General features: G+C 33.8%; 1 protein-coding gene across 9 annotated transcripts in view; it reads right to left on the reverse strand.

Moving 5' to 3' along the window:
* Positions 1–507: 507 nt before the first annotated feature.
* Positions 508–14,985, reverse strand: part of LOC106064965 (phosphatidylinositol 3-kinase regulatory subunit gamma-like) — an 88,471-nt gene continuing 73,993 nt past the window's right edge. For 6 of the 9 annotated variants that reach the window (XM_013223644.2, XM_013223642.2, XM_056029528.1 and 3 more), the window contains 12 exons: positions 14,743–14,853; positions 14,292–14,369; positions 14,039–14,170; positions 13,553–13,769; positions 8,043–8,158; positions 7,514–7,694; positions 7,028–7,205; positions 5,676–5,929; positions 5,467–5,536; positions 4,882–5,054; positions 4,602–4,772; positions 508–4,485 (listed from right to left, as the gene is read on the reverse strand). In XM_013223644.2, the coding sequence (XP_013079098.1) occupies positions 4,260–4,485; positions 4,602–4,772; positions 4,882–5,054; positions 5,467–5,536; positions 5,676–5,929; positions 7,028–7,205; positions 7,514–7,694; positions 8,043–8,158; positions 13,553–13,769; positions 14,039–14,170; positions 14,292–14,369; positions 14,743–14,853 (1,907 nt within the window). In that variant the 3' untranslated portion in view covers positions 508–4,259. The remainder of the gene's footprint in view (positions 4,486–4,601; positions 4,773–4,881; positions 5,055–5,466; positions 5,537–5,675; positions 5,930–7,027; positions 7,206–7,513; positions 7,695–8,042; positions 8,159–13,552; positions 13,770–14,038; positions 14,171–14,291; positions 14,370–14,742; positions 14,854–14,985) is intronic. The other 3 variants (XM_056029524.1, XM_056029523.1, XM_013223643.2) reach the window with 3 other exon arrangements.

Consider the following 14,985-nt stretch of genomic DNA (forward strand, 5'->3'; position numbering starts at 1 on the left):
TTACGTCAGCACACGCGGTGTTGCACTGACACGCTAGTGTGTAATAAGATTAACATCCGATTTCTTTGGATAAATATACCAGATAATTGAAGAACAATAAATATGCCATGGTTTTAAGTAAACTTCTTCAAGAATTTGAAACCTTTACATTCTTAACACATCTTTTCCCCATTGCCGTTTAAACTACTATTTGTCCAAGTATAAGTACCATTTTGGTACTTGCTCAAACGTTTGAGGGCACTGTCCGGAAAAGCCAAACTTGTACCCCAAGACTAAAGAAAAGAATCTTAATTTTATAAGAGATTTTTGTGGAGAATTAGGTCTTGACAAGTAATATGTATTACATTTTAGGCTGAAATAACTGAAGTAGGGTCTGTCTGTATCATTTCCCCATTGCGTTTCTTTAGTACACTTGCATCATTTAGCATTAAAGCGCAGAACCAGTCAGCAGAGAAATTCAATTTGACAAGATTTACTTTGATCCAATGAAATAAAAAATTAAGGCTCTTTCAAAGAAAAGATAATGTTTATTTTGTCTATTTCTCAGCACAATAATTTTTAGAGTAAGAATATTCTCTATCAAATGTATGCCAGTGACATACCCATAAACAAGTATTACAAAACTGATGGGGTGGGGAACAAGTCCAAATGACAACACTTACAGTGTACAGGCCAATATTCAGACATTCATGCCAAGAGATTGGTGTATGTATAGTATTTACATTGATCATAAGATGAAGACTTCAAACAAGAAGCTAAAAACAACACATGCTTACACACACACAAAGTTGGACTGTTTGTTCATCTCCCTTAATTTGGTCCATGTAGAAAGATTGATTTTAAGGCTTTCACTTGGCCAGTACCAAAATATTAACATCATAACAGAGTCATTAATTAAAAACAATTTTTTCTTTACACAACATTCATTATTTCATTAACAAGAAAGCATAGAGTTTTCTTAAGTATGCCAGCACACATAAATATTCATTGGCAGTTTGTCACTTCAACACTAAGAACAATATAAACTCTTTCAATACACTAAGTAGGCATATTTTCTATAAGACTATTTTTCAAAATGCAAAGGCTAACACCTGTGTTACTAGTTTGGAAATGCTTGATCTACAGGAGCCTTGAAATGAAATAAATTTAATGGCTGGCAAAAGAAAATGCTTAAGTATTGACACTATTTCAATCCATTGTGCCTACAAATCATGTTAACAGATTGGCAAGGAGAACCATACTTATAAAACAAAGCAAAAAGTTCCAGTTTTCAGAAGTAATAATAAAAACAACAAATTGCACATTATTTTTTTATCAATATGGCACTGTTTGATCTAAATAATTTTTTTTTCTCTAATAAGAACAAAGTATTCAAAGCCTTTTACAGCACTGTGACAGCATGTTCATATGGTACTTCTACCTATGGCCATCTCAGCCATTTAGCAGCCGTTTGTGGAAATATAGGAAATTATACATTACAAATATACAAACCAACTGGACGTTTAGAAATGTTGAAAGAAAAATGGTCACAAAGACACTCATACAATCAACAGTCAGCTATCAAGCAAAATAAAAAAAAACATTGCCCACCTCTCCATTATTACATAGTACCAAAAAAACTATTTTCACACCCGTAGAGAAGTTCACCTCATTAGTTACAACAAGATATTCACCAACATGCAACAAGAACAGAAAACACTCCGAACATAAACATGGTAGGCTCTAAAGTGAGCCAGAATCTGCCTAATTGCACCGCAACATGAGAACCTTTATTCTTACATGCACAAAGGAACAACACTCAATATTAAGAAAAGGCGCCAACATTCCTTGAGTCTGATCAACAATAAAATAAAACCAGATTTCTAAAGTAAAGTCTTTTTCTGGCATTTTGTGTTTGCAACATCTATAATCATTTATAAGAATCAATGATCAATTATAACCTGTCTAGAATGAAGCTGTAATAAAAGCTAATCTTTCTGTACAGAATGAACTGTTAAATTTGTAGAGCTGTGATATAAAATATAAACTCTTGTAGACCTTTAGCTAAATAAGTGGTTTTGAGTATACCATGCATTAATGTGGTTGCTAACAAAATGAATATGTGGTGTGCAAGGAGGTTTTCTCTAATGGTCAGAAACTGAAAATGATGAAATCTTATGATTGAGGAAATCTTGATATATTATTCAGAATAGCAGCAGTCAAACTTAGTAAATATATAGAGAGAAATAATGGGATGAACTAGACTAAATGTTTAAAAACAGATCAAAAGCATGTTTACCAGAGGTCAACCAACAATGGCATGTAACACAACACAGCAGTGTGGCTAATGAAGATATACAGTTTGCCATTTTAATCAGTACTGTAGGAGCTTAGACAAGCATCTTCACAAACAAGGCACAATAATGATTAGTCTTTTACTTTTTCAAATGAAAAACAACTGATTCATAAGACAACCCTCTGTTTTCAGCTAAAACTAAAATGTTAAGAATGTTTTATTTTTAGGGGAAAAAACAATAATGTTGACTAAGTGAGTTTTAGAAAAACTTACAGAAATAAAGTAATGTGTTGGTTTTAAATACACAAAGACACTTTAAGCGAGACAATTTAATTACAATGCAATTGTGACTGCTGTTTTTTTTTTTTTTAAACACATGTTATAAACAATGACTGTCTATGGGAGACAAAGAAAGACAAACTAAGTAGTACAACTACATATCTATCTAGGTAACCACTTCTAACATATTTTGTGTATTAACTTGAAATATCTACATTAAAATGCTACTTGTCACTGCCTTTATTTAATACTGAATGTGTTAGCATCTTTAAAAATCAACTGCCATAAGTACTTTGTGTTTGTTTGTTTCAAAACACAGGCCAGCTGTGAGAATGTAAAAATATGGGTAGTTGATGAGTTGCACAATGCTAACAAACTTTTCCCTCCTATAATCTGAGGCTCTTTGTGATCAATACTTGAGTAACTAACACATACAACTAAACAATAGGAAAAACTACATTCTTTGTTGTAATGATACATTGTCTTAAAAAAAACTATTATATCAGTGATTATGTTAAACCAATATGATACACAAATAAATAAAATCGATACATTGTCTGGTGTTTTTATTTTACTTTTTTTTTTTTGGTTATTTTTGTTCAATATTTTAACAACTTTATGGTTACATTAAAAAAAATTAATAACAGAAAAATTTTAATTCCTGAAATAAAGGAACAAAAAATAATACATACTTTAGCTTGCAGCAATTCAATTTATTTTTTTAGTTAAATCTCATTTTAAAAAAAGAAATATCTCACAGGAACATATAGCCTAGAGTTTACATATTGTCCTCATGATATATCTCACAGGAACATGTAGCCTAGAGTTAACCTATTGTCTTCATGATTCATGCAAGATTTAGAAATAGCAACACAGAAAACCTAGAGAATGAAAACTTATTTGTTATTAAAACATACCATAAACAAAGTAGCTAAGTGAAACTAAAATAAATATTGCTAACTTAAAGCTGTAGTTTTTTTAACAGTACATTGAAATCAAATTTCTTCTAAAAAGGCTAAATCACTATTACTCCTGTTCATTAGCAATTAAACAGTTGGTACATCCAAGTATCAATTTGTGCTTTTATTCCAGTAAATCCAAGCATTCTTTTCAGTTTAGTAGACAGTTATCCATCACCGGCTGAAAGTTTAGTTCAGTTTATAGGGAGATAGAAATATCACTGCATTCTCATCTGAAAGATACAGTGTCTCCAAACATCCTTTTGTAATACAGGAGGACACATATTGTCTTATTCTAAAGTAACACACAAGTGTTCATGTGTGAGGTTTCAGAACAAAAACACTTTCCAGAGGCAAACACTTCTGGAGTCTTTACACCAAGTGAATGTGTGTGCAGTCATCAGCCATACAAAGGCAACATACTCTGTGTCAGGAACAGATGTGTCGAGATAATCTCTCCATTATTGTTGTCTGAAGTTTAGCAATCAGTATGGATGATGACAGTTTGTACAACAAAACCTCTAACACACCACTTCTGTTTATCAATGGTTCCATAGCAAGTCATGTTATTTAGAAAGCAACCTTATCAGAACACAAAAAGTGTATCAATTGTGACCAGCAGAATTTAATTCTTCTTACCAAAGTTAATGTATGATGAAATAGGCTGGTATGTGTCCAACTTGTTGCTTCCACATTATCTGCAGAAAGACTGAACTACAGGGGTCAGGGCCCACACAAAGTTAGTGCTACAACTGATTCATACGTAGATACACATCACTGGGAGCAACACCCATAGCTGATCTAACAGGATGCAGTAGACAAATGTCCAGATCATTGTTATGTTCTGCTAATGATGTGTGATAGTAATGGAGGACAAGTTCTTTGAGAGTAGGAAAGATTAAGTAAGGCTCAACAAATCCATATCCAGTTTCAGAATGATGAATCTTACAGTGACCGATGCTTCCACGGCACCTAGAAAATAAAAATGAGAAACAATGTTAAACTGATGGGCATTAAACAAAGGCTGAGTAAATGTACTTATGAAAACAACATACAGACACAAAATAAATGAATAAAGGTTTGCTTACACAATTGACAAAACATGAACATTTCCTTCTTCTGGTTTAGGACGAATGAGAAATGTACCATCAGGCTTGCCATTTAAATAGGCCTCGGCTTGGGGCCTTTGGCAGTTAATCAACCAGTTAGTATCATCATAATGGGGTATTATGTGGTCAGACTCAGATGAGTCACTTTGGCTGAAAGAAAATAGATGAAAATCATCACTAAAGACACAATAAAAGAAATAGCAATTCAACAGAAGCCACACATTTAGCACTGCTATCATCAAACTAATGCTTAACTCACTTGTCTCTCCTTCCTTCCAACAAATTATCCAGGAAATCTTGTGTCTTGCCGTGATCTGTTAGCCACTTTTTGCACTGCTCTCTCTGTTTATTTAAACGCTTGATCTCAGGTTTCATTGAGTTCATTTCTCCAATTAACATACGATTACGATGTGACCGTCTGTCAAGATCAACCTGTTGATAGGGATAGGTTTAAAAGACTTTTTAAAAAATACCTTTTTGCTTAAATGCAGAGAATAACAAAATTCTGAGGGAGACACAGTTACTTTACAATATTATGTCCTGACCACAAGGATAATATGTCTAGATCTCTGACTTCAGTCTGAAATATATCTTGGCAAATATTACTATAGAGTCAAGCAATTAAAAAATTTCTTGGCATTTGTTTTTCACAAGTATAACCAAGCCATAGATGCACAAAAAATAAGGACTTTTAACAATAACTATGTTTGAAGTAACAGAAAAACAAAATCAAAAACCAAAAAAAAAATAATAACTTGATTTCTTGAGATAAGCATGCATTCAATAACAGACATTCACTTTGTTTTGTTAAAGAGTTCTAAGTAAAATTACCACTATTACTTACTTCTAATGCATTTTTACTTTCTTGAATACGCATCATTCTTGTTTTTAACAGTTCCAAATTTTCTTGCATTCTGTAATTGCATTGTTACAGATATTAGGTAGGATAAATGAATAGCCTAAATTACATTGTTACAGATATTAGGTAGGAAATATGAACACAAAAAGTTATGAATGAAAAAAAAAACAACAACAACAGAAAAGAGTTTTTACCTCTGAAGTTCATGTCCTGAATTCTCCATCATTGATCTCTTAGTCAGTTCTACCTGGTCTTGGAATACAATCAGAGTTTCTTTAAAAGCATCCATTGCTTGATGCTTCATCTGCATCTCTTGGGACAAGCGAGAATGTTGTTCATATAAGATGTCATAAGCAGACCTCTTCTCCAAGTACTGACGATTAAATCGCACAAGGTTGTCTATTTCTTTACTAATATCATGAGGAGGATTAGGATCTTGAGGGTCCTGCTTAAAGAAAAACATTCAATTCAAATTATGCCTTTAAAAAGGTTTATGTTCATGGTAGTTCTATAACAATGATACTAATCATTTAATAAATGAATACCAAAATTCACTTAATAAACTAATACAGAAGGAAAATGAATAAATTGAATGTTGCCTTAAGCTTGTAACTACTATTGCAATAGAATCTGGCATTTATGGTAGCCTGATAATGTTGCATGATGTGATAGAAAGTTACAGGCTCTTTTTAAATTATCTAATAAAATATTTTTATTCTAGAACATTTTTAACTAAGTGCTGATGTCAAAGTGCATAAGGCCTAACCAGGAAATTCAGTATTGTTAAAGCTTTTTTTTTTTAAAGGGATCAAAGGTAAGTATTTTTTAAAACCAGTCAAGCTGTTATATTTCTTAATCAATTTTTTTTTTTTTGTATTAACTAAATTTAATATATAAAGTATAATGTAAGGAGTATGTATGTATGTATGTCCCGCATAGAAATCAAAACCGTTTGACCAATCTTCATAAAACTTGGAATAAATGTTCTTTAGATCATGGCAGAAAGCGCAGTGTATGATTAATGTATCACCCACAACTAGAAGGCCCTAAAAATATTTTATAAGGGGAAAACCCATTTTCACACTCTACTTTCATTTTTGAAATGTTAAGGGAACATTTGTCATATTTGACATAGATCTAAATCCAATCAATAATACTCAGGCCACAAGGAAATTTTTTTTTTTTTTTTTTTACATTTCTTTTGTTTAAGAGTTATCTCTCTTTGGTCAGGTATTAAACACATTTTAAAACCAGAACCAGCAGTGAATGGATAAAAGTGCACTTAAAAACATATTTCAAAATAAATCTCAACATACATTCAAGAAGTGAATGATCAAAAACAATAATTTTAACTATACAAATGGAAAGCAAAGCTTTAAATTCACAGTAAAATATATTTATAGCCTAGGACATTTTTCAACTAATTAAAAAAAAAATTATTGATCTCTAATCAATGAAAAGTGATGATGAATGAGTGATAAACAAGAAACTGAAACCATGTTCAATTAAAATGATGAGTGATAGACTTATTTTATTTAACACCTACCATGTTGCGACTAACAGGATAAATCAATCTGGTGTCCAGCATGTTGTTGTACATGGCCAGTGAGTTCACCTGGTACCAGTTGATCAGGCTGACCACCGAGGTGAATTCCAGCGGTTCCACAAAACCATAGCGTCCGTCTCTATGGTAAATCTTAATGAGCTTGTTGCTGCCACCTTTTCTGTAAATTATTGAAATGTTCACACGTAAGGCTTGCTAATTTCAAGTGGAATATAGATAGATTTACTTATTTATGCACAATTCAATACTGTAAATCAACTGACATGCGGCCTACAAAACCAAACATTTCCTCTTTAAAACAGCCTTGATGAGTTTAGGCTCTTTCCTATGTAATAATGTTAACTTCAAGCATTATAAAACAACTTCACATCATTTTTATACAGTATTTTACCTAAAACTAATATTTGTTTAACTAAACACTCTTAAATAAAAAAACAACTGATAAAGTAAATAAGGAATTATATTCACCTTAGTGTTAGTGTGTAATCCCCAGGAGTTGAAGCATCACGGACAAGGAAAGTTCCATCAGGTTGATCTTTGAGTTTATCATTGACATCCTCCCTGGATATATCTCCCCAATACCATTCTGCATCTCTGAGTTCTGGTGTTTGTGGTGAAAGGGGCATAATGTCACTGGTTCTGGGTGGACCTGCTCAACAACCAATTTATAATATGACTCTTTTTTAAAATATATTGTTGCAATTAAAAGCATCAACGTTATTCATTCTTAACAACTCTTTTGCTCAAGCATTAAATAATGATAACCAGACCAGTGATTCTTTGATGTTTCTAAACTTCTTTCAGATTTATGTTACACTTGTATTGCCTTTTTTTTTTTTAAATATAAGGATCCTGAACTGAACTAGTGCATAAAATATTCCATTATTACATACAAGGAAACTAATTTTAGACATACCAGGTATTAGAAGAAACTTTATTCTTTCAAACCAACCTTACAAACATACAACTTTTGTTTCTGAGTAGTAAATCAACTTACGAGGTGGTAAAACAGGGTTGGGCGAAGGTATAGGGGGCATAAATTCACCCCAGTTGCCATTTCTCAGTAACTCTTCTAAAATTTCTATGTGAAGTTTAGTGTTTTCAACAATATCTCTGCAAAGAACAAAAATGAAACAAAGTTTTAAAGAGTACTACAATTTTTCCCATTATGCAAATGAGGCATGTTCAACACTATGTACTTTACAACATGCACAACATTTTCCCATTTACCAAGAAAAGTGCTTAAATAAAATAAACTGTACAAATAATGAACATGAACATTTTTTTTTTATAAATGATGAAAATGATAGAAGTGCAAATTTTATTTAATAAATAGTATTTGTAACACATGTCTTGGTATTAGCCAATAGAACCCTGCCTTAGTCACAACAAAAGGAGACCAAAGTTTTTTAGTTCAACGCTTGCTTAGTTTGGGAGAAGGGGTTGAAGTGGATAGGAAGGGGAAAGAGGCTATGTGGTTGTGTTTGATAATTCATTTCTACTTAGGTTATATCATTAACATACAACTTCAAGGAGAACAAATCATTAAAATTTTGAATGCCTTCTTTTAACACAGCCTTACGCAAAAGTGCTGGTGCACCTTTAAAAAAAGTTATTCTGACATGATTACAGCATTCTAAAAGTGCACATCACTCCGCTGCTCACCCCGTAGGCAAAGTACACAGCTCAATACAATGTCCAAGGAGAGTACAGATAAGGAAAGATAAATGAAACCTATCATTGTACAAAAGGGTATCTATTTTTACTTTAAGATACCCAATCTTCCTTTTAGTAGAGTGATGTACCATAAGGTGACGGCAGGTTTCAAAATGTAGTCACATTGTGCTGTTGGGTCACCACATCCCATAGAGCAATCAAGAACTGGTCAATCAATATAAAAATACCAGCACATAGAGTAGGCCTGTAGCTAATAGCAGTGGCAGGTACTTCTTTAAAGCGATAATGTATTGCCCACCAAGTAACCAGATAAATACAAAGTATACATAAAATACTTTACGGTTTGTCCTACTGAACATCTAGAAGTCACTAAGTGAATGAGCTTACATTGAGTTGGCCCAACACTATTAGATGGTGTTAAATTACATTGAAATTTCAATCTCAATTGTAGGAAGTTTTTCTAGTTTAACCACGAACGCGATATAAAATCTCAAAAGTGTATTATGTAGCCATTTTTTTTTAATGATTCGTGAAGTGCAGTTCGTCAGTAAAGCTAAATAAGCACAAAGTTTTAGTTTAAGAAAAAAATATTTTTTTTTCAGATGGGTGGGGAGTTGAGTGTGAGCGTGAAAAGATAACAAGCAATAAAGAGACGATGGGGCAAAAGGTGAGGGTTCACATGTACGACAGGGGGCAATACAAATGATGTGCTTGGGAATTCAGTGAGAATTCTTGTTCATAGCTCTCGATATCACATTTCTTTCAGTTCACGTCATTGACACACATAGACACGGATGTGTGAAGCACTAATACACGGATGTGTGAAGCACTAATATACGGATGTGTGAACATGTGTGAGAGACAAACGCATTCATCTTTATGTGACCCAACGAGATTTTGCCATAGGCAGATGGAAATCTTCCAACTTGGTATATGTGACGTCAGACGACTAAAGTGAGAAAGATTGGGCGGAGTAACAGCATGTCACAGGCAAAGACAAATATTTTTAAGTTAGCTGTAACTTTTTACCTTGTAGATTACATCCAGTTACATTGAGCTGCAAGACATTTCTTAGCCGTTACTATTTCAATGAACTAAAACCAAAACAACTTAAAATACTTGCCAATGAAAGTGTCTTAAGAAGCACGTAATGAAAACCTAACAGGTTAACTAGATCAGCACAAGTAAGAGAGACCAAATGAAATCAGCCCTACCGTGCTAACACAAATAACTTCCTCTTTAACCTAAGACATATATCGACACATTTTGATTTTTCGTTAGGAAACGATTTTACTTCCTTCCCAACCAACAGACAACTGTGCGATACATTGAGAGCTAAGGTTTAACTATAAACTGCATAGATCTCTCTCTATATATATCATATATGAATGTATGCAGTCAAAACGAGACAGTAAAATGCTGAACTGTATGGGAAGGGGATGTCTATAGAACTATTGTATAACAAATTTCCCCAAGGACAATTATGATACATTATTATTAATATATGGTATTTCTGTTAGGCCTATATTATGTTTTAAACATCGAAAGACACGCCTTCACAAAGATGTCAAGTTAAAGCAGAACTAGTTTGCTAGGAGAGAATCGCATCGTTTTGAAATAGCGCGGTGTGTTCATACCTAAACAGTTGGCTAAGATCAGATTAAAGAAACAAACATCCAGTGTAAATGTAGATGGTTAAGCTTACAACAAAGCATTTCGCATAAAGCGATCTCCATTAGTCTAAACAGCAATGGATATGACAACCACTTCAGACTGTTGCAAGCTAGTTCTATGCCTCAAATAAAGCTAATGATATTGAAATTAATTAAAAAAAAACAAAAAAAAAAAAACGTTCGTCTATTATCATTCATTCATTTTGTAGCCCATACAAAAAAAAAAGTAGTTTTACAGTAAGTAGAGCTTATCAGTTTCCTTTACAGATAGAATAGCTTCGTGACCCAATTTGACAGCATTTTGAAGAAGAGGTCACTGGGACATTTCGTGTCAACCAGACACAACCGTGTTACTATTTCCTCTCCCCGACCCATAGTGTGCCTTGTGTGTGCCGTGCGTGGAGGAGAGAGAGGTTAGTACTGGTACAGATAATATAACGATAGACTTATGACGACCAAAAATTGGTTAATTCACAACAGAGGTCAAGGAGGAATACACACTAACACCCCCCCCCCATATTTAAAAATAATAAAATGATATTTAAGAAATCAATGGTTTACTACATCTTCTTCAGGACGTCTTATTCGATCCATCAACAAGCAGCAATAAGTCAAACTTTGGTTGAAACGTTATAATAGTTGGTCTGGTTGAAATGATATTGTCTTGCCATAGTCCCATGCTGAACCATATCACACATAAGATTTTTGTTTAGTTCTATGTGGAGATACTTTTATCCATGAATTATCATTTTCCCGTTTAGCTTTATTTACCGCAGTGCTATTTACTTTCTTTTCTGGCGAAAACTATTTAAGTTAATAAAACCATAACAGAGCGACCACTATAACTTGTGCGTTATGAGACATTTAGATTTAGTTGGTTCATTCATTCTATTGTGATTGAAACCAAGCCGTTGGAGAACTCTGTTGTTGCATATATACATTCCCCTTGTGTAACAAATGTGTGTACGTACTTCTATAGGTCAAGTTGTAGTGAGCCTCCAAAGACTTTCCAAGGAAGAAAAAAACAGCGGTTACATTTTCATTACGCACCCCCCCCCCCCCCCCCCGCCATTAACCGCTTTTCCCTCGCTCCTTTACCTCGTAATGTTTCTTCCTTCGCTTCAGTTGTCTCCGTGCATAGGACTACATTCTAGTTTCTGATTGGCTGTTTAGTGGGTCATGCTGACCCCGATGAGCAACGGCTGGCTGCCGCTGTCTGGTAGGATTGAAGTTGTTCATAAAATTATTTGCCCCTCCCTCCTGTAAGATCATAAATCCCCCCCCTCTTTTTTCCCAGTTCACAGTCGGAGGGCATCTAGGGTCAAGCTAGCTAGTCATGCATTGCTGCCAAAAGGTTTGAACATAGCAGCCAACCTTATGGATTTCTGGACAACAATGCCACGAGTCTTTGCTTCGTTAGACACAAAGGAGAAGGCGGGCGGAGCAGGAATGGTACTTCGGTAACCTACACATGTTCTCTTAGTAATCCAGCCTAGTAAGAAGAAAGCAAAGTGTTTGGCCAAAAGAGAGACTAGCAGCCAACTACAATGACTGGAATAAAACGTGTTGGAGTCAATATTGAGTGAAACCTTGTTCAATATCTGTTAGAAACTGAATTCACTGTTTACAACGTCATTTCCTGATGGGCTGCAGAGACACACACCCATACGTTCTTAGCCTTTCAAATCATGAGATCATTTTCAATGAGTGAACTCAAACTCAAATTGGACCAAATGTGAGGGAAGGGCCAGACTGCTGTGAGGACCAGGTACAATCAACTGCTCAAACCTATTCTCCTGATGGGATACTTAGGAAGAAGTGTCAATTATGTTCCCAACAAAGATGAAACACAAGATTTATAAACAAATCCCAACAAATGTTACCAGGATGAAGGTATTACATTATTTTCGGGAGTAATGTGTTTCTATTATATTGTTCCAGAGTTCTAACAACACTACATAAATATACCAACTAAAGTAAAAGGTCACCGCCAAGTATGTAATTAAAGATATACATACATATTAGTTGACTCTAGTGTTTAGCAAATACACAAGATACTATTCTTCTTGCTTTTCTATTTTTAGCCTGTCTCGAGTCACACATAACAATAATAAAGCTTAGCTAATCTCTCTATTTAATTACCATATTTATAACATAACCTCACTGAAATCCCTGTATAGAGACACTCGATTAGAAAAGGCTGAATTAAAGTGTCCAATCCTTAGTACTATTAACTACTACAAGAGACATGAACAGGATATCAGACAAAGCTCAGTGTTATAGTGACATGTTCAGACAATCACCAGATGTAATTAGTCCAGTCCACCTGTAATTAAAGGTAGCTCTAGACTGAAGCTGCCCTGGCTGATCAAGTATGGTTCACTATTACCTTCACACATGATGGGAGTCTAAAAGATTAATACACACCTATCTAAGAGTGGGCGTACCTGAGATTACTAAAAAAAACAACAAAATAGTGGATCATACGAAATACAAGATAAAAAGGTGAAAGGTCACCATGACCAAAACAGACTGACAAAGAGCCAGCAACAGCGTGTGTCGGTCTCAATCCCAACACTTCTTGGGTAGGGGGAGGGGCAGAAAGAAGAAGGAAAGACAGGTCAAATTAACCTATGACAACCAGGGAACAAACTTAAAAAAAAATAAAAAAATCGGACATTGTCCTTGACATGTTATAAAAGTTTGATTGCAGTCAAAACAACAAGCTTTAAATAGTATCAATAGTGCCTTCTTGTAATCCAAACATGATTTAACAGACTTTTCTCTTATTTGTTGTTGTTGCCATGAATGTTGTTTATATGAAGTGTTGTAACTTTAGCTAAACGACCCAAACAAAAAGTTCTTTTAATGAGGCTTTTTTTTTCTTCTTTGGGCTTCAAATATGAATCATTGTAAATAGATTTGGAAATATTGACAGAAAATGTTAAAAAAGTCAAAAAGCATTGAAATGACAAAGAACTTGATCACTGCAGAAAACTTATTTTTTTTTAAAATAGTTTTCTTAAAGAATCCTTTAAGTTGCATATAATTTGAGAATGATAAACACACACACATAAGAGGGAGAATTTAAGAATTATTGAAGGGAAAGTGATTTTCATTACCAGCTTTTTTTTAAGGAAAAAAGAAAACTACTTACATGATTCTTTCCCATGGTGGTCTTAGCAAGATATGACAGAAAACATGAAGTACTTTCTCAATACCATCCACCACATCAGAATCAAACTGCCACCTCCACAGTCTGGCAAAATGGGCAAAGATGTAGGTGAGAGTTGACTTGTGGGCCGGAGGCATATCATCTACCAGCTCTAGCACTGACTTGACATTGGAAGAACCAGATATTTGGCCCATTTCTTCTGTAAAGAAAATGCCATTTCACTAGTAATAGGATAGTAGCTAAAAAATAAAATACACTTATATTTAACATTGGTTGCAATACTTTTTTCCCTAGCTTACTTTCAATGTCTATTAAACCCTTAGTTTATTCAGCAAAAAATCTACAAAATTTTCTCTAAATTCACTACTTTATGTTTAAGATGTATGTAATTGTATGTTAAGTTTAAGAAATGACCCTTGCTGTCTGTACATTACTTGAAGTGAATATTTAAGCTTGAAGATAACTTACTGGCAGCTTCTATAAATTGACTATACATTTCCACTGGAATCACCGGGTTCGGAAGTTCTCGCAGGTATTTTTTAAGAGCCCCTGCGATAGAGTGAACATCATGGGTTGATAAATTCACCTGATCTTGTTCACCTAAAAATAAAAAGAAGGAATCACTGTTAAGAAACTTTAAAAAAAAAAAACTATCACATAAACACTGTGAACTGACACATGAAGTGCTAATACATAGACTGAACTTAAGACATAAACTCACCCATATTGAAAGCAGCTTTTATTTCATTCACCTCTTCTGTTCTGGCAGAGATACGATATATACTTAATGCTTCTGATTCTGAAAATACAGACAACACATAAACAACATTCATCCAACAAATGACAAGTGAAAAAAATTTAAACAAAAAACCCCCCACCTTAAATGTTTAAATTCATTAAGCATTCATATTTTAAAAACAAAACCCGACCTTTAAAACTATACTTTATTAAGCATTCATGTTTTTAATTTTTAAAAATCTTCCAACATTAAGCTTTACTAAGTATTCCTGTTATTATGAACTTTGAAAACCATTAACATTAAATTTTCATAAAGCCAAGATACTAAAAGGAAAAAAAAAAAACCCTCTACATTAGATTTGCTGTTGCCTACAGTGACAAGTGAACAACAACTAGTCAAACAATGTAGAAATAAAACTGAAATGAATGCTTACTGTGCATCATGCACCATTTCTCAATTTCCTGTACGCATTTGACTACAACCCATGGAGCTTCCATACAGGACTTTTCAACCTCCTCTGTCAACTCTGAACCAAACACAGAATCTGTTCAGTACAAAAAAAAAATGTTACTGCTTCAAAGATAAAAAAACAACAACAAACAAACAAACAGCATATTTTCTTTTTCATTTGGAGAAGCTTGAAGCTCAATAAATATAAAATAGCTAAATAATCTCT

This window comes from Biomphalaria glabrata, chromosome 5, assembly GCF_947242115.1.
Source record: "Biomphalaria glabrata chromosome 5, xgBioGlab47.1, whole genome shotgun sequence".
In the NCBI taxonomy this organism is placed as follows: domain Eukaryota; kingdom Metazoa; phylum Mollusca; class Gastropoda; family Planorbidae; genus Biomphalaria; species Biomphalaria glabrata.